This window comes from Echeneis naucrates, chromosome 16 (genome assembly GCF_900963305.1).
Source record: "Echeneis naucrates chromosome 16, fEcheNa1.1, whole genome shotgun sequence".
NCBI lineage: Eukaryota > Metazoa > Chordata > Actinopteri > Carangiformes > Echeneidae > Echeneis > Echeneis naucrates.
Window position 1 is genome coordinate 8,528,752 of NC_042526.1, and position 23,458 is coordinate 8,552,209.

Genomic DNA, 23,458 nt, shown 5'->3' on the forward strand with positions numbered 1-23,458 from the left:
CAATGGGCAGCTTTTGCTCACACATAACTAGCAGACAGTGCCTGACGGTGAGCATTCATCAAGGTTGCGTGCCTTGACGAGATATAAAGTAAATAGTTGTTTGTACCGTTGTGGGTGTCACTCTAAATTGTTAAATTCTGCCAACTGAACGTAAACAATGGCTGATTCGAAAGAGGAGATACGGTACAACATCGTGTTGGAATGAGACTGTCCTCTGTGAGGTTCTAGTTAAGCACATTTGTGCTCTGAGCTTAATGTAGTGACGTGTAGCTGAGTCTGCTGGAAATGTCATTAGTTTCAAAGGTATTCGGTCACAAACAAAAGCACTTGACAAACTGAAATTCCGACCTGATAATGGCCCTTAATGAGGAGTCGGGGAATAGCTGAAGTCATTACACATCATCATGCATGGAGCATAAGCGTCTGTATCAAACATCAACTGAACCCAACCATTTTGACATTTCACACTGAGCTGAAACTGTCAGCTTACTTTGATGCTAAATGTGAAGGTTAAAGTTATATCCCCATAGAATCAATCCACAAGACGTAATTACTTTTCACAGGATAATCAAAGACTTTGACCTACTGATGGCATTTAGAAGAAAAGTCAGGGGATCGTCAAAGTCAAAGGATTCATGCTCTGGAAAAGTCATATTCCCACCACCACTGGCTTACTGATGTGGTCTATCTAGATAGATTTTTTAATGATAACCAATTTTTCAAATTATTGCTTTATTCATTCTATAGCATTAATGTTTTGGATGCATATATTATGTGAATAGGATTATGGGTTAATTGGGCCGTGCAGATTATGATTGGCCAAAATATAGAGCACATACATTTATCATGAATCTCTCATTACGTCATGATTTTTATCATGAGAGTCATTTTCAGTTTTAGGGTCGTTTTATTGTTCAGTCTATATTAAAACATGCCATTCACCTGCTCTTTGTCCATTTCTGACTAAATGTAAATCAAGAAGAGAGAGGAAGAGTGAGAGGCAGTTCATCCAAAGCCATTCAAAAACTGAGAAGGAGGAGATTAATTTAAGTGTGAAGGGGCGACCCTGTATGGAAACGCTCAGTATTGGTTTTCTTGTAATGAGAACAAAATATTATGACAGGAAACAGGTAAATCCGAAAATGCACATTTCACAGTCAGGGACATTTTCAAAGGTATTGACTTGCCGTCCAGCACCATCCAATCCGTCCACATCCTGTGATGTCATCTTCTGTTTGACACGGTCATTCTTTTTCTTCTGTCATTGTCATATATCAAAAAGTCATTCACTGGTTGACGGCATTGCAATGGGCCTGACATTACACGGTATTAAGGAAGTGAAAGTATTTCATTTTGCTTCGCACCACATTGTGTATAAGTCTGCACACAAAACCAACTGCACCGACAAACTCTAATAAAATATTGAAGATCAGATGGAGCAGGAATCACAGGGAGTGAAAAAGAGAGAGAGGAAGAACACAGAAGGAGAGATGAGAGCATCGGGGTCAGAGGCCAGGTGATGGAGAGAGGCCACGATGAAAAGAGGCACCAGGCCTCCCAGCAGGCTTGGCCTTTTTTCATGGAAGGCATTTCGGTTTGGCCCACTAATCACCCCACAGGCTGCTTTCTTTCGGAGGACCAACAACTGTCTCAGGTGTTTTGTCTTTTGGGCCAAAGTGGGCAACTCATTCCCTTCCTCCCCACCAAGCTCTGGCCCTATTCTGCATTTTTCATCCGAGCGCTCAGTGCTCCAGGCTATATTTGTGTTAGATAAAAAGACCCACATTTGCAGAAGGGTAACATTGAAGGTAACCTTGAGAATATTACAGCAGCGCTGCATGTCTATGAGATGCCAGAGTGAACAAGCAACATAATGGCAGTGTCTGAATGACACGTATGAGCTATTGAATGGTGAATTAGAACAGAAGGAGCCAGTGAACAGCATTTGAGAACAAAAGAAAGTTGGCGCAAAGAGGGAAGAAAGATTTGGTTCACACTTAAGATTCAGCAGTCAAGTGCATAAATATAGATGGGTGTTTGAAAAGGAGGTTAGGAGGCAAGGGAGCATGAAATTTCTTAAGTAAACTGAAAGTTATGGGTGTTAAGAGATATTTTGTCAAGGGCATGACAGACTGCATCATATGTGGAGATCAAAAAGAAGCTAAAACGACGGTTTATGGCAAGAGGGAGCTGTCGTAAGGTTTAGGGGAAGGGCAGAACTGAGAGAAATTGTTTGAGTCTGGATGCAGATAGACCATGAAGATTTACCATGAGAGGAGGAAGTTGGGGTTGTGAGGGTAAGAGTCTGCACAGTGAGTGGGCTTCGCACCGATCTGCGACACTCAGGGATAATAAGCAAAAGTGCCATGGGGTCATAACTCATGCCTGGATGCTCTGCGCCGTGATTGGAGCAGCGCAGAGATGGGAGGGAAGTGGAAATTAGGGGAACCGAGGAAGGCTGGTAGGGGAGCTCGCTGAGAACTGGGCCTTTGATCATAGGGTAAAGAATTACCAGCTCTGTGCCTACCGCTGCTGGCCCCCAGCCCCAAAGCACCATGGGAAATGTTCACGTTCAAAAAAATCAAACCTTTTTCTCGCTACACATCTCTGATTCTTTTATTGGCACAGCCATACACAGAAATACACAGACACGGCTTAGACATAGACAGACACACTCCAACAACTCAATCGCTCTGTTCTCTTGCCTTGGGCCACCTCTCATTTGAGTCACACTCTGGACCGATGGGACTGAGACACACAGTAAGGGTGATGCTAGTCGGCACACACACAAACATCCAATAAAAAACATACAATTTCAGACATACTGTATCAATGTCAGCCACTAAAATTTAGACAGAAAATAAAGGGGTTGACACATCTAGACAACAGCGAATAGGAAAGTGGAGCATAGTTGAAATATGGGGCATCGTTTGAAGTGTGAAGATAACATGCAGACTAAATATGTCTCTGACTGATTGACATGCAGGCCGCTATTGAAATTCAAAGCAAGGAAAAACTACGACATGATTCACCTATAAATGATTCCCACAAACACAGGACATGGCAATAAATCACACTGAAATGAGAATTAATGAGCAATTGTAGAAATTTTCCAAGCAGTAGTTGGTTGTGTGTATCTCAAGTTTGCCTGAAGCTAACCCTGCTGGCTGATACAGAGATGTGTGTGTGTGGGCCGATGGGAGTTTCCTGCTTGCTGTTGGAAGGGGAGTGACTGTGAACGTGGAATGAGCATAGCTTTGATCATTTGTAATCCTTGGGGGGGGGGGGCTCAGCACATCGGCATGGGAAAACCAAATCCAGCATTTAAGAGGAAGGGGGAGTGTCGGAGCATGTTTGTGTGGTGTATAGTTCTAATACAAAAGCTTGAAATGGATTATTTATGTACTTGAGGTGTTTGTGATGACTTTTGAAGAAGTTGGGGAAGAATCCAATCTTCAGAACATTCAAAACATTCGACGGGATGACAAACTACCCTCCAAAAGGCCTTTGAGATACAGTTTGTTCTGTGAATGTCAGCTGGGAGCAGAACACGCTGCCTTCCATCGTTGTTTCTCTGTGGATAATCTAATTGAGAAGGTCTGATTAAACGGCATTCAGACTCACACATGTGCTGTGCCTGACCTTATGAGAACAATTAACATGACTTCATGCTTACTTAATCAAGCCACCATATCGAAATCACAATGGCAACTCTTTTATCACGGTTAAAGTAAACCCTTGTTTGCCAAGTTGTGGCCTGTGAGTTTGGGGAAGTTTGCACAGCCAGATGTCTATAACATCGTCACAAGGCAATCAGAGAAGACTGAATACAGGCGGTAAATATGGAGGAGAAACACTCATTATTCCACTCAGTCATTCACCAAGCTTTTTATGAGAATAAGATTGTGTATACAGTGTGACTGTGACTCAAGTGCGGGACAAACAGATACTGGCTGTCAGAGAGAAGCTGATTATTTCTTTCTGTCTTTGTTTTTCATATAGGTCTCTCAGTCATGAGTGTTAGGATGCCTTCTCCTCGCCCATTATCACCCGAAATATTGTGGTTGCGTTCGAAGTGGTACATCTTTTGAGACTGACCTTCGTGGGCGGAGCCTCCTCAAGGGGCCGCAGACTCTCCGTGTACATCAGAAGGAAAGCAGAAAATCGTTCAAAGATTGGCAATATTTTGGTATTCCACCCACAGGTAGAGATCGTAAGGCCACTCAGGAACAGTCAAAGCTACCTTGGGACAGCTCTGGCTCTCACTTCACAGCCCTCCTGTGTGCCGTGAGATTCTGCAGGGCACTCGGAGGGGTGGTCAAAATTGGAATGCATTCATCTCAATCCTCCCACCTGCCACTGCGCTAATGGATGTTAGTCTGTTTTGGAGGGACACGAATAGAAAAAAGACAGGATTCGGATGTGACATATGTGTGAAGTGAGTGAAAAATACAACCGCATTTTATCTCCGTGCTACCATGTGAATTATACATGATTTGAATTGCACAACAGGCTCTTCACAGCCTTGAAAGTCAAGCCCACTTCCCACTGTTGTTTCACAGTAGCCATGATGTGCCAGTTTACTGCAATCAATTTGGAGAATTGCATTACTTTTTACTCTACCCTATCTCCACACAGTCTGCGTTGTGTTACATCCTGAGTCCTGTTTCTCCTACTACAAATAAGTGATGCGTCAATAACACTAAAGGATGATTGACTACAGCCGTCTGTGCTAGCTGCCTGCAGCTGGGAAGGTGTGCAGAATAAACCTAATAAAAGTCCTTGAATACAAAAAATCCCTGTGTTTATGCTTTTTTGGCTTTTCCGCACATAATGTGGCGTTTTCCATCTGCAACACAATTCTGATGTGGGCAAAGAATCAGCTTCATGCCTTGTTTACAGTTTTTTATTCTTCTACTTTTCATGCCTTTCAAACAGACCTCTGTTCACACATCATTTATGATGTGCCTCTCTGCCTATAATGTCTTGCATTGCAGAAAAAGATTTCCCCTTGAGACCAAACCTATACAGTATAGTCTGCCTTAAAAAAGAGGATGGAAACAACATCACAAGCATAAAAGAAAGAAATATCCATCCTGACAATTTGCCGCTCCAGTTTAGGAAAAATCTATCGAAAATTGCAAGTCTCCCTTGGCAAAAGCAAAAAAACAAAACAAAACAAAACAGAATTTCTTCATTGGTCTGTTTTGATTTCTCTTCCTGTGGCAGGTTTTTTTTTTTTTTTTTTTAGCAAACAGATGTCTATTGGGAGTGTATGGGCTACAGTTTCAGTCATTTAGAGACACCATCTAACATTGCAGTGTATTGATTGTCCTCCCTTAGCAACACTAACATGAGCAATGTCTGGATTTCTATGCAGAGGAGCGGCTGAAGTGTTGATGTTGCTGCAGAGGCGAGAGCTTCTGTCTTTCCTCTTGTTCAACAGAGGTCATTAACAAATATTCCATACCTGTGAGTGTCGGGTCTAAGGTGCCTCGGATTATCAACAACCAAAGAGGTGACAGACACGTCGGCGGTACACAGGGAGTGGTTATGGCAGAGCTGAGGCTGAAATGTTTCAAATATAATGCTGTAATTCTCTTTTTATATTCAGTTCTACACAGCTTGCAGTTGAGACAAGGATTTAGTTGAAGGAAGAAGTCTTGTGGGAGGGAGTTTTTGTTTGGAGAATACATAAAAAGAGTGCGTATTTAGTTAATATCTTATCATCACTGCAGCAAACTAGGATCTGATATTACGGCTACTTGTCATCTTGATTAAGCAGTCACCATTGGGAGTCTGTTGAAGAAACATTTTGTGTAGGCTGGAAGAATAAGGACACAATAATAAAACATTTCGGTGAAAACTAAATGGCTGAATCTGGTTGCTCTGTATGAATTCTTACTGCTATTTAAATTTCTGTTTCCCCATTATGACTATTGCACTTCACAGGGAAATAATGTTCTCATGAAAAGAATGCACAAATGTCAAACTATCAATGTTTTGACAGTTTATTTCATAGAGACATATAACAAATGGGATTATGAGTGCATTATAACCTCTCGACAGACCAATAACTTTTTCTTACTAAACAATAAAAGCCTGACCGTGATTTTAAAATCACTATGAGATTCACTCAAAGATTCATCCTAAATGAGACAAAATAGAATTTCTGGCTATAGGAGTTCTTCTTTGATGCTTTTTTTGTAACGTTTGATTACTCAGTGTAATCAATGAGGGTACGCCCACAAAAAACACCACCTACTGGTTGCATAAACAGCCATTTTATGCTCCAGGCACTTGACCTGAGTCACGCTGAGCAAACATGTACTGTACACAGCTAGTTTCAGACTTGAACTAACAATTTCAAGAGTCACACTCCTACTTTTTGCAGACTTCACACAACAGAAGAACGAGCTCTCTATGCTTGTCCTCTCTCTCTCTGTGGGTGGCAGACTCACTATGACTTGCTGAGCACGTACTTGTAAAATTCAGTGTGTTTTTCTACGCTGCAGGGTGCTTATTACTGTGATATCCTGTGAATTACAACCGATGAGTCATTCTAACAGGAGAATGCCGAGGGCATTATACGATATGCTATATTCTTACATTTGCATATTCAATGAAGTATCCTTGAGTTACCTGATAGTCAAAACAAGCCGGGTGACAAAACCACAGCTCCCTACAAGCAGCAGGGTTGATGATATGCTTGACTGATCACTGTGTGGAAACTGTCTTCTGTATCTGACCCATGCAAACTATTTAGCAGCCGTGGGCGGTCGTGTTTGGGCCCCTAGTTAGTTAGTCTGGGGAATCTTTGCTGCACTCCCAGCACCTTGTTATTTGATGACACATCCCCTTCGGTCTTGGTGGGGTTTGATCCCAGGGCCTGTTTGCTCACCTCCAAACTGCTGTGCAAAGGCTCATTCCAGTGAGTGAGTAAAACTGTACCAGAGCAGTCCCTTCAATAAATAAACATACACTGTATAGTTTTAAATAACCAAACTGCACAGTTTTTTTACAATTTCTTATATACAGATGGTGGATTGATTTCACTACCTTCCCTCCAAATTCTGCTCTCAGTTTATTTAGGATGATTTTTTTGGGCAGAATCTACAACTGTTTCCACATCAGCCTGATGAACAGGGGGCACTAACTAAAGGCTAACTATTTGTACATGAGCAGACATTTAAGTCTGCCACTCTTGTGCATGTGGGTCTACAAATTATGCAAAGTGATGGCATTTGATCTTGCTGTAACAAAGTAAAGAGGCACAATGAAGATAAATAGCTAAGCCCTGTTGTGATTTAAAGGTTATCAGAATTTTCTACAAACTTTTTTCTTACCTCTGGTGAGCACTAGAACTGAAAAAAGCAAACAAACACATGGCACAATTATACAGGATGCGCATAGCAAAGCTATAATGAGAAGAGTAGCACAAGCCCTGTCCCTGGTAAAACTGCTAATGCTATCCATCTCATCATACATGGAGGCATGTATTTAATCTTGTAGCCTTCGGGCAGACCTTGGGGGCAGACCTTGGGGGCAGACCTTGGGGGCAGACCTTGGGGGCAGACCTTGGGGGCACACAGTCACACCCTTTACTCTTCTAAAACCAGGCCAGAACAATTACCACTGCTGCTTCACACAGACCTGTGTCACCAACACAATTAACAGGCTCCTGAGGAACTTGGCCAGCCAAAGAGAAACAGGCCATGAACACAGCATGAATGAGGAGAGAGGAAGATGGAGGGATGGGGCACTGAGAAGAGATTGGATGGAAAACCAGAGGCGATCACGTCCAGTTTCAGAGGTGTGGGTGGATGACATAGTTTTGTGAAGAGAAACATGGAAACCCACGCCTTCACTTCTCTAATATAATATATTTTACTTTCGTGTCATCCAGATTTGTTTTGTGTCAACAAAATGTAATAATGGGCTGTTATCACATTTTGGAGGTGTAGTATATTGCTTTCACTATCATGTTCCTTTGGGCAGAGGTTTTGAGCGGACACCCCTCCTGGATATGGTACATTTTGCTGCCTACTTCTTGAGATTCTCTATTCATCCCTGTTGTGAGGATGATTCATCACAGCTGTGACAGAGGGAGTGTGGTGTGTTACAGCTTGCAAAAGGAAGAGCAGTGGGTGTTATCTACGCGGGATGTTCGTTTTATTGAGGCATGATTCATTATCAGCTGGAAGAAACCAAGCATCCCCATTCCTTTCCAACACATTCAAACCATCATGATTTTATGTCTCCCCATTGCAATCTTAATTCTGCACTTTAATCCTCATTAGAAATACTGCTAAGAATCTGTTCATCTGATGTTTTTCGAGCACACAGTCTCCTCAGTCTCCATGTCCTCCCTGCTCCACAGTTTCTTTACTGGTCCACGCAGGAACTTCAGACAGGACGTATTATGCAGAGGTTAGCGACAGAAGCCTAGGACGTCTAGGCTGACTCTGGGAAGTAAGAGTGATGGAGGCTGTCGAGAGGAGAGATGGATTCCCCGGTGTGTCTCGTCTCCACCCAGCCATTGTTCATGAGCTGGAGCTGCCAGACAGCTGTCTGTACCTGCCACCTCTGACAGATGCCTGCTGTCAATCAGCCTGAGATGGTCTGTATTCTGTGTTCCTACAATCTTCTCCACTGGACCTTTCAAGGGCCAAAACTCGCCAAAGATCTTTTCTCTTAATATATTTGCTCTACTTTAGTTTTAACTTTTCTTTAACATAGTCATCTAAATGGACATAGTTGTGGTTCTGAGGGTTGTCCTTTTTGTGTTTCTACTGAAAAATTTCTCCATAACTTGGATGTTGTTGCCATTTGCATGGCATAAACATGTTAAAGTCAAAGATTACATCGATCTCAAACTCTTCATGACACCATGAGTGACATCAGGTATCGTGATAGCCACCTCTGGTTCCAGTGAATGCTTGGACAGAAAGTGCTAGCATCCCTTGACTATTGCCAATTTGCTTTCGTATGTGTGTGTGCGCGTGTGTATGAAGAAGCTTGGGAGAAAGACGAATAAGAAAGTGCATTTACTGTGAGACAAGCAATACATTCTCTTGAATGGTACATGAACACACAATCTGAGCAAGGACGGAGGTGTGGGTCTCTACAAATAAACTGCCATTTTTCACTGGTTAATGCACAAACACACAAACACTTATAGAACACACACACCTATATACATATGCGAAATGCACTGTATTTTATTGAACAATTTTCCGATTTCTCTTGAACGCTTTTGCATGCTAATAAACAGAATCATTAAGGCATGCCACAGTGTGCTGATGGGTGGTGGAGCTGCACCATTACTGTGAAAACGCTGTCTGCAACTGTCTTTTAAATGATGGCAGAGAGAAATAGGCTCTATTAAAGGCAGCAATCAAAGCTGCACCACCACTAGCAAGCATATCACGTCGCTAATTCAATCTCACAACCCATGAAGCAATTAATTCATGTCAATACAAATACACAAATAGTTTCTTTTTGCCCATCAGTACAGTGGAGGACTTAGGTGCGGGCTTGCGTTTATTTGCACATCTTTGTGTCTCGTTGTGAACATGTTTAGTGAAGTGAACCTGGAAGAGCAGGTGTAATTGAGTGTGGAAAAAAAGGGAACCTTGTGGTCTCTGGGTAAATGTGAACAGACAATTTTCCCCTCTCCATTTCCTCTGCAGAATACAGACACATTGTACCCCCCCACTCCCAGGTTTGTTATTATCTCTTTGATCACAGTGAACTCCATGACAGATGATGGGATAACGATTATTCGCAGAAACCAGCTTCACTTTGATAGCTCATATGTGGCTGAGCTTTCTCACAGCAGACTTAAATCAATTTAGTCACAGCCATACTGAAACATACACAGTAGGAGAAGGGTTTGCGTGGTCTGCTGCTTGGTCACTCAGCAGCAGTTTAGTGAATGCCAAGGCTCAATGCCTCCCATGGTTAATCATTAAGCCCCATTATTTCTTTAAAGGGAAACTCGCAAGAGAATGCAAACCCCAGATGTGTTACCGCTCAGATAGCAGTGACCACTCACTAAATGAGTTTCTCTGAGTCAATAGCTCAATATGGAGAGACTAGAAATGCTGAGAAAGCATTCTTGGCTTGATGAAGCAGTGCAGGTAGAGAGCAGGTCTGAAACCAGAGTGTGCCGCATAGTAAGATCCTTTGAGTGCAAGGGAAAGGAAGTGATAAAAAAAATGAGGAGGTTAGGCAAAGGCTTTCTGATTGGGGCTGTGGGTTGATGAAAAGTGGGTTGTCCTCTTGTCTGGGTCTGTAGGCGTAAAACAAGTCTGCATTCAAATGCATCTTTGGAAAAGCAGAGACCTGAAAGTGTACTCCTGCTCCATCACCCCTCTTTGTTCCCAAACCTCCTATTCTCTCTCCTCTGTGGTTGCTGCTTGAATTTTGATGAAAGCAAACCAGAAATCTGCTCCTTCCCGCCTTGAAGGCTTTCAGATAATATTCTCTGGGATGGCTGATGGTTTTTAAGGCGTTTGTAGTGTTTTCCAAGAGACAGCGAATGCAGGAATTGTTCTTAAAGTAAAAATATGAACATCATTGTCAACATCCAATCTAAAAAACAGGCTGTTTATTTATAGATTAAAAAAAAAAAAAACACAACTAGAAATGCAAAGAAACACCAGACAGTCAGATTCCTGTCCTTAAACGAGATTAAAGAACAAGCTTATTTCAATAGGCTGTTGACACAAACATTTCCCTTGGGTACATATACATCTCTCAGTGCATCTTGTTGCAGTGGTACAGTAGTGAAGTCATGTTGTCAAACATGTCACAAACATAATAAGTGACACCACTTTCGATTTTGTATTTAAGGCAACAGAATCAATCACGTTAAAACAAATTGCTGATACAGAAAGACTTGCAGCGATGAATGATGAATGCACGTTATGTATGTGCGGGTCAAGGTAGAAAGTGCATAATGCTTGTCTGGACGGCAATCCGTCATATACTGCAGATTGGCCAGGAGTAATGAGCCTTTGCATTATAGTACACAGAAAGCTGAAACTGTGGAGTGCTATTTTGCAGTCAAATCCCAGTTCGATTTTCACCTAACAAAGACTCAGCAAGATTCACCAATCAATAGGTGTCAAAATGTCTCCCTCTTCTGATAATAGATCTGACAAGTGTAAAAAATAAGTGTGCCGATTGTACAGGCAGAAAGAATCAGCGGGGGAGGCTGGGAATGTACTGGAAGGAGGGGTGGTTCTGGAAAGCTTCAGACAACGCTAAAGAACAGAAGCTAAAATCACTCAGCCTTCTTTTTTTTTATTACTTTTTTTGGTCTTGTAAAAATATCATACCAAGAACACCTCTGTAAAATATTTCCTCAGGCATTGTTATCTAAGGCATTGTGGTGTCAGACGAATGTTGTCAACAGAATCAAAACGATATTGTGAATAAATGAAGAGTGAAGCGCACCGCGTCACAGAGTTTTCCATTTGTGACATCTGTCGGGCTCAACAGATGCTTCACTCGGCTGCCTACCCAGGCTTTCCCTCTGAGTCAGCCAGACTCACCAGTAAGCCAAGGATCTGACTGGCTGTGGAAATTGAGCCTGATGGTAATTGATTGCGCATAACTTGCGTGTTTCAATTAAAGAAAGTTGGTAGCGAAGAATTAAAAAAGTTTGAGAGCAGAAAAGACATGGCTATCCGTATTTGTCACAACAGCCTTCTTCAAGGTCAGTTCAGGGGGGGAGGTGTTGGTAAAAAGGGGATGGCTGACTGAGCGAGGGCCAGCCTGACAGCTCAACGGGGTCGATGGCTGGCTGAAGCAGACTTTGAAGGACAGATGGATGCAGCGGATGTCTGATCACTTGTATCAGGGGGCGTGGTCCATGGACGGTCCGGAATCATTGTCTTCGAAATCCCGCGGGTCGATGGGGTCGGCTCTCGGCTCTGGAAGCCTGGAAGACAGAAGGAAAAAAAAAAAACATACAGAGAATGAATCTGGTCACTTGAAGTCCACAGTGTTTTCTCTGCATGAAACCATGCAAACGCACAATCTACTCACACAGAACCTACACCTTGCACACATATGGAAATATAATAAGCCTTTGTGAAATGTCATCATCTTCAATCACGCTACGCCTTAAGTAGAAATCATCCATTCTGTTGGTTTTAAATTAGCAGTTTTGTGGTGACAGAGACAAAGTGGGAACTAAATTGCAGGGACCTGTCTCAATCGGAGCCAGGCTGATAGATTCATTCTCACTGGAGACAGTCTACACTAATCATATGCTCTAATTGGGCAATGTCGGAGGGGTGATCGAGCACTGCTACTCCCTCAGCAGCCACTCTTCTGTAACTTCTCTCAACCCCACCCTTAATCTTTCTTATCCTTACTTTTCCCTTGAATCTACAGTTTCAGCTCCATTATGAAAAAAGACAGTGGGTCAGCTTTTTGTAAACACAAAAATTCACTTCAATGCGATTCAATACACTTAAAGTTATGCCATGTGATTTTGCCATTCCAATGTATCCTATAAAACAGTCACTTCCCACGACCTTGGACAGTTAGCTTGCAATTATAAAACACATTTATTGGAGCAAAAAGAGATAATTCCACTTAAATTGTTGGGGTCATTCAGTTTCACAGAGCACAAAATTGAAATTTCGTGTATTATAGTATTAAAGTAGCACTGGTTGTGACTGAAAAAAAAATATTTTCCAGAAGTGTTAGTCTACTGCTCAGTGTCAGAAGTCCATGAAAAAGAATCTCATTACTTTGCTCTACAGTGCTCCAGATGAGGAGCTGCTTCCTCTCCCTTCCTCTTGCACCTTCTCCTTGAGAACATCACGACAACACAGACTCACAAGATGTGTATCTTATCAAAGAGCTACTACGTTAATGCGTCAATGTGTGCATACCTATAAGCAGAGTCCTGTTAGCCAGTGGATTAATGGAGCAACTGTAAAATGCTTAATGGTCAAGCTATAAACATCAATGGCAACAATGGACACACACCTCGGCATTAAGCGCAGCCTTACTGACTGCCAAAAGAAATGATAATGCTTGACACACACACAAAAGTTGGTTGCTGTGCAGTAACATTACCTGACAGATTAATTGTTCAAAAGTCTTGTTGCTATTCACATTCTTGGCAAAGTTACCACTTGCACTTTCATCCACCACACACGTTTTACTCAGTATTCAACTTGTCTGCAGCATCACAGAGGCTGTTCAATCTTTGTTGTCAGCACAGCACACCAAAGCCTGCATTGAGCTAAGCCCTGCACTCGCACACAGCTCCCCCCTGTCTGAGACAGCGTTTGGGGTAAAACGTTGGCAGACTTATTTGTATAAGGCAATTTCATCTTGCATCTCCAGTCAACCAAAACAGTCACACAGCCCTCCGTAAAGGGAGAAAAAGAAAAAAAGAGAAAAAGTAATTACAAATATATTCATATGGCACAAAGCAAGACCTTTATGACTGAGGCAAATGAACTATTTATATTCAGACGCTCCTTGCTAAGCCTTAGGACACATGCATGTAATAACTTATTTATTCCATCTGCAGGAAAAAGGCCATTACTTGAGTGAGGAGGGTAGACGAAAAGAGAAAGAACGGCAGCAAATGGGAGAGAAAGGACGGAGTGATGCTTCAACATGCAACAAAATGTCAGTGGATAAGTGATAAATTCCCTACAAGTTAAAAGCCCTGGCTTTGTTCTCCTTTTCTCTCTGTTCATCCTCCCTGGCCTCAGTGAAAGATTACTGTGTGTGTGTGCGTGTGTGTGTGTCTGGGTTCTTTCTGTCCATGACTTATTCATAAGCTTTAATGCAGTCAATGTATTATTGATCAGGACTGATCATTGCCTCCTCCCCTTGGTGTGACCATAGTCTGCGGACAGGGGTGAGGCCAGCGTTGGGATGCCTACTGCAGAGCTTACTGTCTGGACCTCAGTGAAGCATTCTTGCAGAGCTCAGGGGTGATGGATGGACAACAGCCACGGTGGGGGCAAACCTGGAACATTTTGTACAAGTGTGTGTGTGTGTGAGAGAGGGAGAGAGAGAGGGAGAAAGTGGAAGAGATAAGAGTTGAGGCAGGCCTGATAGAGCAGAACAAAGCTAATCTTACTAATGTGTGTTCTCTGACTGAGACAAAAAAGTTTCTCCAATAGTCCTAAAATGAACCCATCGCTCATGGGAGAAAACCTCTGGCTCTCTGGGAGGAAAACAGAAGAAAAGAGTGTAGTTGATGCTGCCTAGACTTTGACTTCTGCCTCTCTCTTTCTATTCCTGTTTTGGCCTCAACCCCACAGAGCTCTCCGGGAGATAGAAGGAGGGGTCCTCGCCCTGATTAAGTTTGAATTCCCTACTCTTGGCAGGGAAGCTGCAGGACTCCTAAGTCATCATCTGGAAACACTCCCATCATGCTGTGGCAGCCTTGCAAGCTTGAGCCAGCCTCATTGCCATATGAATAATCATACTGCAGTGGCTTGGATATGCTGAATGATTCTGAGGTGTGTGTGTGTAAGAGGATGAAAGGGGGGGGTTGGAGGGTGGGGGGGGGGAGGAGGAGCCCAGAAGCAAACTGGGAATTGCTGATAGGGATGGGAGGTTCTTCTTGATTAAGCAAACAGGTTGGATGAGAATAAGCCTGTGTACACAGCACTGGTGGCAATCATCCGCAGGGGGAAATAAGTGTTGTAATTTACATTTCCAAACAGTGGTGATGCCATCTAAGCGTACTCCATCACATAAGATGGCATGGCCCATTTCTCAAGCCCCCAGGGCCTATGAGTTTTGGTCTAATGAGAGAGGATCCTTAATGGTTATTGATAGAGCCCGCGAGGACAGACTCTTACCCTTACTCTCCGGTGAAGCAGTGCACTCTGCCACAACTTAATGAAGTAAAACCTGTCACTTCTGCAGGATGATTTAACACTACAAACAGCTTTGCCGTTTGAGATGAATGCGATATGGAAAAATACATTAAGTAAAGGATTGAAGGGGAGATACAGCATCCATAAAACAAGGAAGGGAGAGATACTGTGAAAAAAAAAAAAAAAAGGGCAATGGTGAAAGAAGATGGAATTTTTTGAGCAGTTTACCATTTCTGTGTTAATGCTCTGCTGGATCTAACTGGCCGCTGTCCTGGAAAGGTTTCCATCTCCCTCTCTCTCGTCATGTTTTCTGCCAACTTCCCTTCAACTGGATATTGATTTATGGTCTTTGCTTTCATCTGAGAACCTCGTCTTTTGAAGTGTAATTTAGAAATAAGCCAAGCACACACCTTTTCATTAAGCGCACCCTTGTGATCTTCCCAACATTTTTCACTGGGATAATCACACCAGCTCAGATTTGAGATATGGATTTATACTAATGAGTAGAAATGTGAAGGAAAAACCGAGGCGGGGAGAGGAGTAACTGGAGTAGGCGATGAGGACATATGGAAGGAAAGGACAATTTATTAAAACTTCGGGACGGTGACTAAAGAAGAGCCACATTGTTGGCGGGAGGGAACATTACGTTGATCAGAGATTGTTGCTGAGGCCCACTAAAAATGGTGAGCTGATGTCTAATTACATTTTGCAGGAGCTGCTATCAAAGTCAATTGACACAAGTCAATCAAGCAATCATCAGATTGTGTTTTTGTTTTTTTACCCTCAGACTCAAAACACAGAGAGAGAGAAGCCCTGAGGGTGATGAACAATGGATTTCAAAGGTGATCATTAAAAATTATGTATCTCGCTGAAAATAATAGTGATAGACTCATTCAACAATTGATTCAAGAAAACAAGCTGATAATGCTGTCCTTTCAGACCATGATGAATGCTGAGCCCATTTCCCTTGAAGAGATTAAAACTCGTTTGAAGCTAATCTTCCAGACTCTCTTCAAGCGTTAGTTCAGGAGACCATACAGTAGGTGCTAAGGTATGAGTCTAGTTGTTTGGCTAATCCAGTTTATGTTTATAAGATTTCCGCTTCGACCATTAAATCATCATAATCAAATTATCTCAAATATCTCAAACTCGTTACGGTACTCACATCAACTTTTATCCTAAAAACACGAACGAACAGCTGACATTCTCCAGTTGCCTTGAAAATGTTTTGAAATTATTTTTTAAACTCCATGTGCAAATTCATTGACTATTATGTTAATAGATTCTAATGTTAAGGCTTTTATTACCAACTTTACCAACATTGCTCCTTATGCTGTGGATTTTCATATTTTCAACTCTATCTTAAGTTAACGCAACATTCCAAGTATCCATACTGTCACTTTGTGTTGTTCAGTCTACTGTAGCTCTTGATTCTCCAATAAAGGTAAGAAATCAAAAACTGCTGCAAAGAAACAAAAGATCCTCGCCCCGAACTCTTGTGACGATTGACTGGTTACCTGTTATTTTTAGAATTGACTATTTTAAAATGAAAGTGATAACTTTCAAAGCTCGGCTGGGTCTGTCCCGTGCTTCATCACAGACCTCTGGACTGCAATATGAGCTGCACATATTGTGATCGTTAGATGAAGCCTGTCTGATATTTTCAAAGGTAACAATAATCTGCCCTGAAAGCTTTGAGCCTTCGGAACCTCACGAGGTAACATCTCAAGAGATGTTGGTAAATGTTTAAAGTCACTTCTACATCACCTTTTCTTAGGCTTGTTTACTATGTAAATTGTGTTGTGATGGCTCTATTTGCATTTCTTAGTATTTGACAGGAATATTTCTCCTTTTGATTTATTTTTATTCCTCATATCCAACCGCTTTTGATTCACATTTAATGCCAATTCTGTAGAAATACATCAGTGTCTCTGTCCTGCCATGTCAGAAAGACATCCTCAGTGCATGTGCCAGCAGATTTTGAAGAGTGAGGACTCAATTGAGATTCTATGATGTGATGAGAGCACAGGTGCAACCAGATGTGCAGGTGTTGGACTGTGTTACGACTATTTCACTATTTTGCTTTAAAACCACTGACACACTGTGCCCATACCTGATCCATGTTTTATTAACTGATGCACTTTGATTTGATTGTGTGACAGTCAGTGTCGCAGTATGACATGAGAGGTGATCCACGGAACGAAGCTTAATAGAGAAGAGTGCCTAATAAACAACGTGGATATTGGATTTAGTGTTTGCAACATGAAACACTCTGATTAGCTCAGATTTATGTTTACCAGCTTGATAAGTTGCCTGGGGGTTTACATGCAACACTCACACAGACGCACAAACAAAACAGTTGGCTGTCCAGAAACTTACATCCTTAAGCAGAAACTGTAGCCATGTCTAATGTTCTCTGATGCAGTCATAGGCAGACACACAAACTCTACAATGCGCACACATCTGAATCTGTGATATTAGCGATGTGCCTCAAGACAAAGAAAACAACCAACAACACTGCTCTTCCTCCATGACTTGGGAGAAAAATCTATGCGGGTGTGACAACTCCCCTGGCATTTTAATGACAAATCTGTTAAATCTGTTCATCGCCTGGATCCACGCAGGAAGCCTTGTTCAGCCACAGTTATGCAAGTGTTGGCTTTATTTAAATAATGATTTAGTGGACTGAGGACATTCGTTTCCCCAGGAAATACAACTGTCTCTGCTTATAATATCCAGACTGACCACAGCACATAGTGCACGCTTATGAAACTAATACTTTGACAATGTAATATTTGAACTGACAGTCGGAACGAGAAAACTCTTTTTTTTATCCCAATTAAGAAGTGAGCAAGAGGTTTGTGGTAATTACATTTCATTTTGGAATTTAACTCTTCAAATATGAACAAATCAACAATTCACACCCTGATTTACATGAAATGAATTATTGACTGCCTTTTAATACCTGAAAATTATTGGGAGGGAGTCACAAAGTGCCTGATCAAAGAGAGTCTATAATCCTACTGTACAACTGAATAATTGCCACAAACAATGACAATCTGTCTCGTTCAGAGTCACAAGTATATTCACACTGTTCACTGGGACTGTCTTCCCCTGAAAAACAATGCAGCACCCTGTGGTGTTTCTGTGCCGTTGCAAAAGACTTAATCAGTTCAGGGAGGAAGCAGAGAGACAAGGCAAAACAACAGGGAATGCATCATGGTACAGGGGGACAGAAAGCTAGGGGCTGTTTCATATGACCCTTTGTGAGCGCTGCAGCTTATTCATTGGAGCAAAATGAGAGCGGCAAGCGACAAATCCGTCTTATCATCCAGCAGATGTATTGCCTCAAGTAGACCCCATTCAAACTCATGTTTATGTATGCCATTATTTTATGATGTACATCAGGAAGTATGGTGTGTACCACTCCAATCTAAGATTATGCAGTCAACTCACTTTATGAGGCATGTATTATGTTGAAGATGCCTGCCCCTGCGTACAGACTGGGCACAATGAGGTGGAAAGGTCAGTGATGCGGAATAAAACTGCGTGCTGATGCTCAGCCAATCCGAATAATCACACTGATTTTTTTCCCCCGCTGATGTGCAGGTGTGAGGCATTTGCTGAATACTGTTATCCCTTTGTGAACTAATTTCTCACTCACTTCGACATAGGTACCTCCTGCTAATCATACAGAGGAATTAATGCCGAGCCATTCAGATAAGAGCATTAGACTCATTCTTACATTGGCTCATTTAGTGATTTTCCAGTTTCCATGGCCATGGGGGCAATAGAGGAATTAATTGAGGAGAACTGCTTCAATACCATATGTGAAATCCAGAAAAATGAAATCACTAAACGGACCTAAATGTGAACACAAGCATCCTTGTTGTCGATTGCTCGAGATAAATGGCTGTGTGCGGGGAGAATACCTCATAATACTTCATTTAAAGCTCTGCTTCACCATCTGACAATTAACAATTACCCTGGGCTGCACAGTCCTAAGTACAAGTCGACGCCTTCCAATTTTCCAGAATCACTATACTGTTGGTCACAAATTAAATGGCAGCAGATGACATTAAGTGGATCCCTTAGAGCTGGACAAGGAGGAGATAATGGAATCACCTTAATGGTTCCCCAATGTATTGGGGGGAGAGGACAAATATGATAAATATAATTTGCTCACAACAGGTTTGATCATCACAAGGCTAAAATATGTCCCTTATTGCCACAGTTTTTCATTTGATATACTTATATACTTGCTGAAATACAGTACATCTCAGATCCATAAAGGAACCCAAGGGATGTATATGAAACAAGCTTAATGACTCATTGAGGTTTAATACCATTGTCTACTATGGTGACGCAGAGAGAGGACTTTTGTTTGATGCAGTGTTACTTCAGTCACAAAAAGTGTTTTTGTCAACAAATGATGAAAACTAAATGAAACTTGGTAATGATGACAAAAATTAAATAAAATGTGACTGACATTTTAGTTAACCAAATGACGGGTTGGATAGAAAGCCAGAACACTTTTCCATTGGCGAATGTTGTTTTGAGGTGGTGGGGGAGGGGCTTCAAACACCTTGTGTACAGGAAATCCACAGCTGCTATTCTCTGCAAATATGTCTTTGCTGCCATGGATACCTAAACTTGGTCATAAGAGACAGTCAGATTGACAGTCTGATTCTACGTTTTAATTGTTGTGCTTCATTTTAAGGCTTGCTTTGCAATGCAAATGGAACAACCTGAGCTCAGTTTACAGAGTAGCACAGACAATATGTTAATGCCTTCGTTTGTTAGTTCACAGTGACTCCTAAAAGCTTCTGAACTGGAATTAGTAAATAAATCATCAGCATGTTTGTCTTCACTGTGTTTCACAGCTCTCCTAAGCAGATTGGGTCCAGTCTGCTTTTACAAACCAATCAAGTACCTGGAAATGTCAAATCATTGATGTAGGATGTTGTAATATGGTATTTACAGAAGAATGTATCGATTTGTGTGACCAATATGATGCACAAATAAAAATATCTACAGTCATGTCATTGTTTTGTGGTTACTTTGACCTTCTACGATAACTTCATTTCCCCAAATCTACTGAGCAATATCTAAATAAAAAATGTCTTTATCAAATTGAATTCCCACCTCCTCAAAGTCTAAAAATCTTCTTTGATTAAAGCGAATTACCTGCTTTGTCAAACCAGGTATCTAAGACTGCTCATAATAAGCAATATGAACCTGCATATCTCAGACAAACCACACTGGTCTTCCCTCATTATACAGGTCCCCAGTCTGGGCATATCTGATACTTGCCAGGGAGAGCAAAACTTCATTTTCACTGCATGTTTTTCTTTCAAAAGATGCATATTTTAAATGCAGACTATGCCTTAGGCTTTAATTGAAATTTCTGTAGTATCTAATATGCATTTGAAGTTTGAATCTCAAGCCTTGAAGAGTAAGAAGGGGGGGGGGCACACTAGAGAGATAAACTTTTATCTGTCCCTTGGAAAGCACACAGCATCAGCTTACAGGTAATGAATAGTGACTGCCAACGCTGTACTCTACTCTGCTTCTACTTAAGATTTCTTACATTCCTCTTTACTTCTTCCCTCTCCTAGAACTTCAACTTGGCTGTAGTTTTATTTCTTGGTCCAGTCCATGGCCCTCATTATGCCGTCTCTGTACTTTCCAACAGAAAGTTGAAAAGTAACTTCCTATCGCTCCTTTTATACACCCAAACCACTCTCTCACTTGCTTTCGTTTGTTGCCTCCACTGACTCCATCAATCAGGAGTTGATGAAGGGAGTTTGTACAAGCCTGATCTGCACAGCCCGTCATGTGACCACTGAGCTGGCTCTGTCCCAGGGCAAGCCAGCCATTATGAAGACTGACTGGTCACAGCAGTGCCCACACACTTGGCAGGCTGGCAGAGCTGCCCCCTGTTGCCTCTCCCAAACAACTCCCCTAACTAACAACAGAACGCTGGCGCCAGGTTAAATTAGTGGCCCGCCAAGGTGCCCAGACATGCTGTCTCAGAATTTCAATCACATTGAGAAATTTCAAAATTAAAAGGCTGTTTACACCACACATGGAGTAATGATATTTACTCCTCCTCTGTTTGTGCTCTCCTCTGTCAGAGATGGAGTGATGTGAGACATATGGCCACAAAGGAGCAGGGGGACAGGCAAAAAGTCTCAGTCTCAGACTAAGAAGAAAACCGAAAAACAAAACAAAACAAACAAAAAACAAAAAAACAGGCAGTTGGAGAACAGACTGGCTATTAGGCAAAGCCTTCTGTCACATGAAAACTCCCCCTCCCGTGTCCAAGCCCTGTCATCCAAGCCCTCAGTGTGAAGGACGCCCAGACAGACAGCCCAAAAAACCTGGGCTCCAGACTGTCACAACTCTCATTTCGGCTGATAAAGGTCTCATATGCCCCATCCATCGCTCCCTGGTTCCTCTGCAGAATGCAAAACACACAGTGGTACAAAGGACTGCCCTCAGGAGGCAGATCGTGAAGATCTTCTTCTTGCAGCAAACAAAAAGATACACATTTATGGTCTATGAAAGCATCTTCAAAACAAATGTGATGCAAATGTATCAGACATTACAGATTATGATGCAAAAATTAAACTTTAGTGGTTTAAAGTGAAATTTGTTGTACTGTTATAAGAGCAGTGTGGTTTGATGAAACATTGCAAGGCAGTTAAATAAAGTCATGGAACTTGACAGATCCTCAGTGCTTTCTGACTAATAAACGTCACGATTCCTGTGAAACACATAAACATCTTAAAAACCTGCCCTCTCCTGAAAATAGAGGTCCTATCAGACATTTCATCATCAGAGAGAAATCTCTCAAGTCTAAAATCTATCCTTGGGAGATAGATCTTTATCGATTAATCACAGGTAATTACATCATTTCGAATTGAAATATGTCTATATTTGGACAAAATTAAAAAAAAAAAAAAAAAAAGATCAAAAGCGTTATGGGTTAATCATTTACAAAACCGACCAAGCAATGAGATCCACACATGCAAATAAGAGCCCCAACAGAAAGAAGCAATTAATGTTTCATCTACATTCCTCCCTTCACAGGCCAACGCCGGATTAAGGTGATTTTATAAAGTACATGCTAAATCTCCAATTGGACTCCCGAGGCAGTTAAATCCCAACCATCTCCTCATTCCTTCTCTTGCCAATACTATAAATCTACATGGTGACAGGGCTTGTCGTGAAGCTGCTGAATTAAACATGCCACCCTTTGCAGGCTCCTCCTTCCTCTTGCTGGCTGAATATCTGAGCAGAGGGACAGATTGTGAGCTGGAAAAGCGAGAGTGCCCTGACAACTGCCCCACTTCAGACGCTTCCTATGACGTCAATCCTGTGTCCAGCTGCTGAGGGAAATGTTTTTGACCTTGTGTCTGTGTGTGTTTGTGTGTATGAGCTAGAGCTGTTTCTGTGCCGGCAGTTCATACCTGGGGCCACAGGTCTGATAAGGCACTGATTCATTGCCCCTCGGTTCAGCCTGCCACAATCATCTTCCTACATCTCCACGTAGCTGAGATCAGAACTGCAATCCCACCTGAGGGGTAACGCAATGTGATACCTGTGTGTGCATGTGTGTGTGTGTCTGTGCGCACATTTGTGAGGTCAGGAGAGGGGAGGCGTAAGGACAGCATGGCATCTGTATATAAAAGCTTCTTCCTATCTGTACTGAACAGACACGGTAGGTGCAGAGTCTCCTTTCTTTTTCCATCTTTCAATTATTCTAATCATCTAAGTGTTTGACATGACATGCGTGGTTTTAGAATGAAAAATGACAGTTAATACACACCCTGACATCTTTTACTTGTGTGCACAGGAGCACTGTATGCATGATAGGGTGCAAGGTGAAGTCTCTGTAGACTCAATCAAGACGAGGCATTAATTATGTTGTCTACTTCCTGTATCAAAACCTGTCATATCAACCTTTACTCAAGCCAAATACTGTTCTTTTGTAAACGCAAGTGCCTGCAGATTGCCTTCAGTAGGCAACATGTCCATCATTTTCTGAGGTGAGTTCAGCTGACTTGCTTGACTATTAAAGGTTTAGTCCAGATAAACTGTTCAAACAAACCAGAGTATATATAATTAACATGACAATGTGCCTTAAGATACAACTCCATTCAGTCAAACGTGTAGCAGTGCTGGGATTTTGGCCCATGTGAAGAGCTACTGGATGAATTGCCATGCGTAGACTTCGGCAGTCTTTAAAGGATGATTTCTGTGACGTGCTGACTTCATGTCTGGGGTGTAGGCCTGTCACAGTTACAGTCACATGATTGCCTGACCCTGATCATTTGAGCTGATTTCAATCATTTTGCATTGTTTCCATTCTAGTTTCCATGCATAAAAAACCATCGGATGAAAGAATGTCATCTCCCACTCACTATTTCCACTGTGTTTTCCACCGTTTGATGGACATCATCTTGTTGCACCCTCTTCTTCTGCTATGGTTTAATGGCACAAGTGGAGAGTTAGCGACACAAACTGTTTGTCTGCAGGCGCTTAACTTCTAATACTTGTGAATCACATTTTGATGAGCA

The 23,458-nt window shown here is 41.9% G+C and overlaps 1 protein-coding gene across 1 annotated transcript in view; it reads right to left on the reverse strand.

Annotated features, from left to right (window-relative positions):
* Nucleotides 1-9,203: 9,203 nt before the first annotated feature.
* Nucleotides 9,204-23,458, reverse strand: part of trim44 (tripartite motif containing 44) — a 40,214-nt gene continuing 25,959 nt past the window's right edge. The window contains exon 6 of the mRNA XM_029522468.1: nucleotides 9,204-11,950. Coding sequence (XP_029378328.1) covers nucleotides 11,866-11,950 — 85 coding nt within the window. The 3' untranslated portion in view covers nucleotides 9,204-11,865. The remainder of the gene's footprint in view (nucleotides 11,951-23,458) is intronic.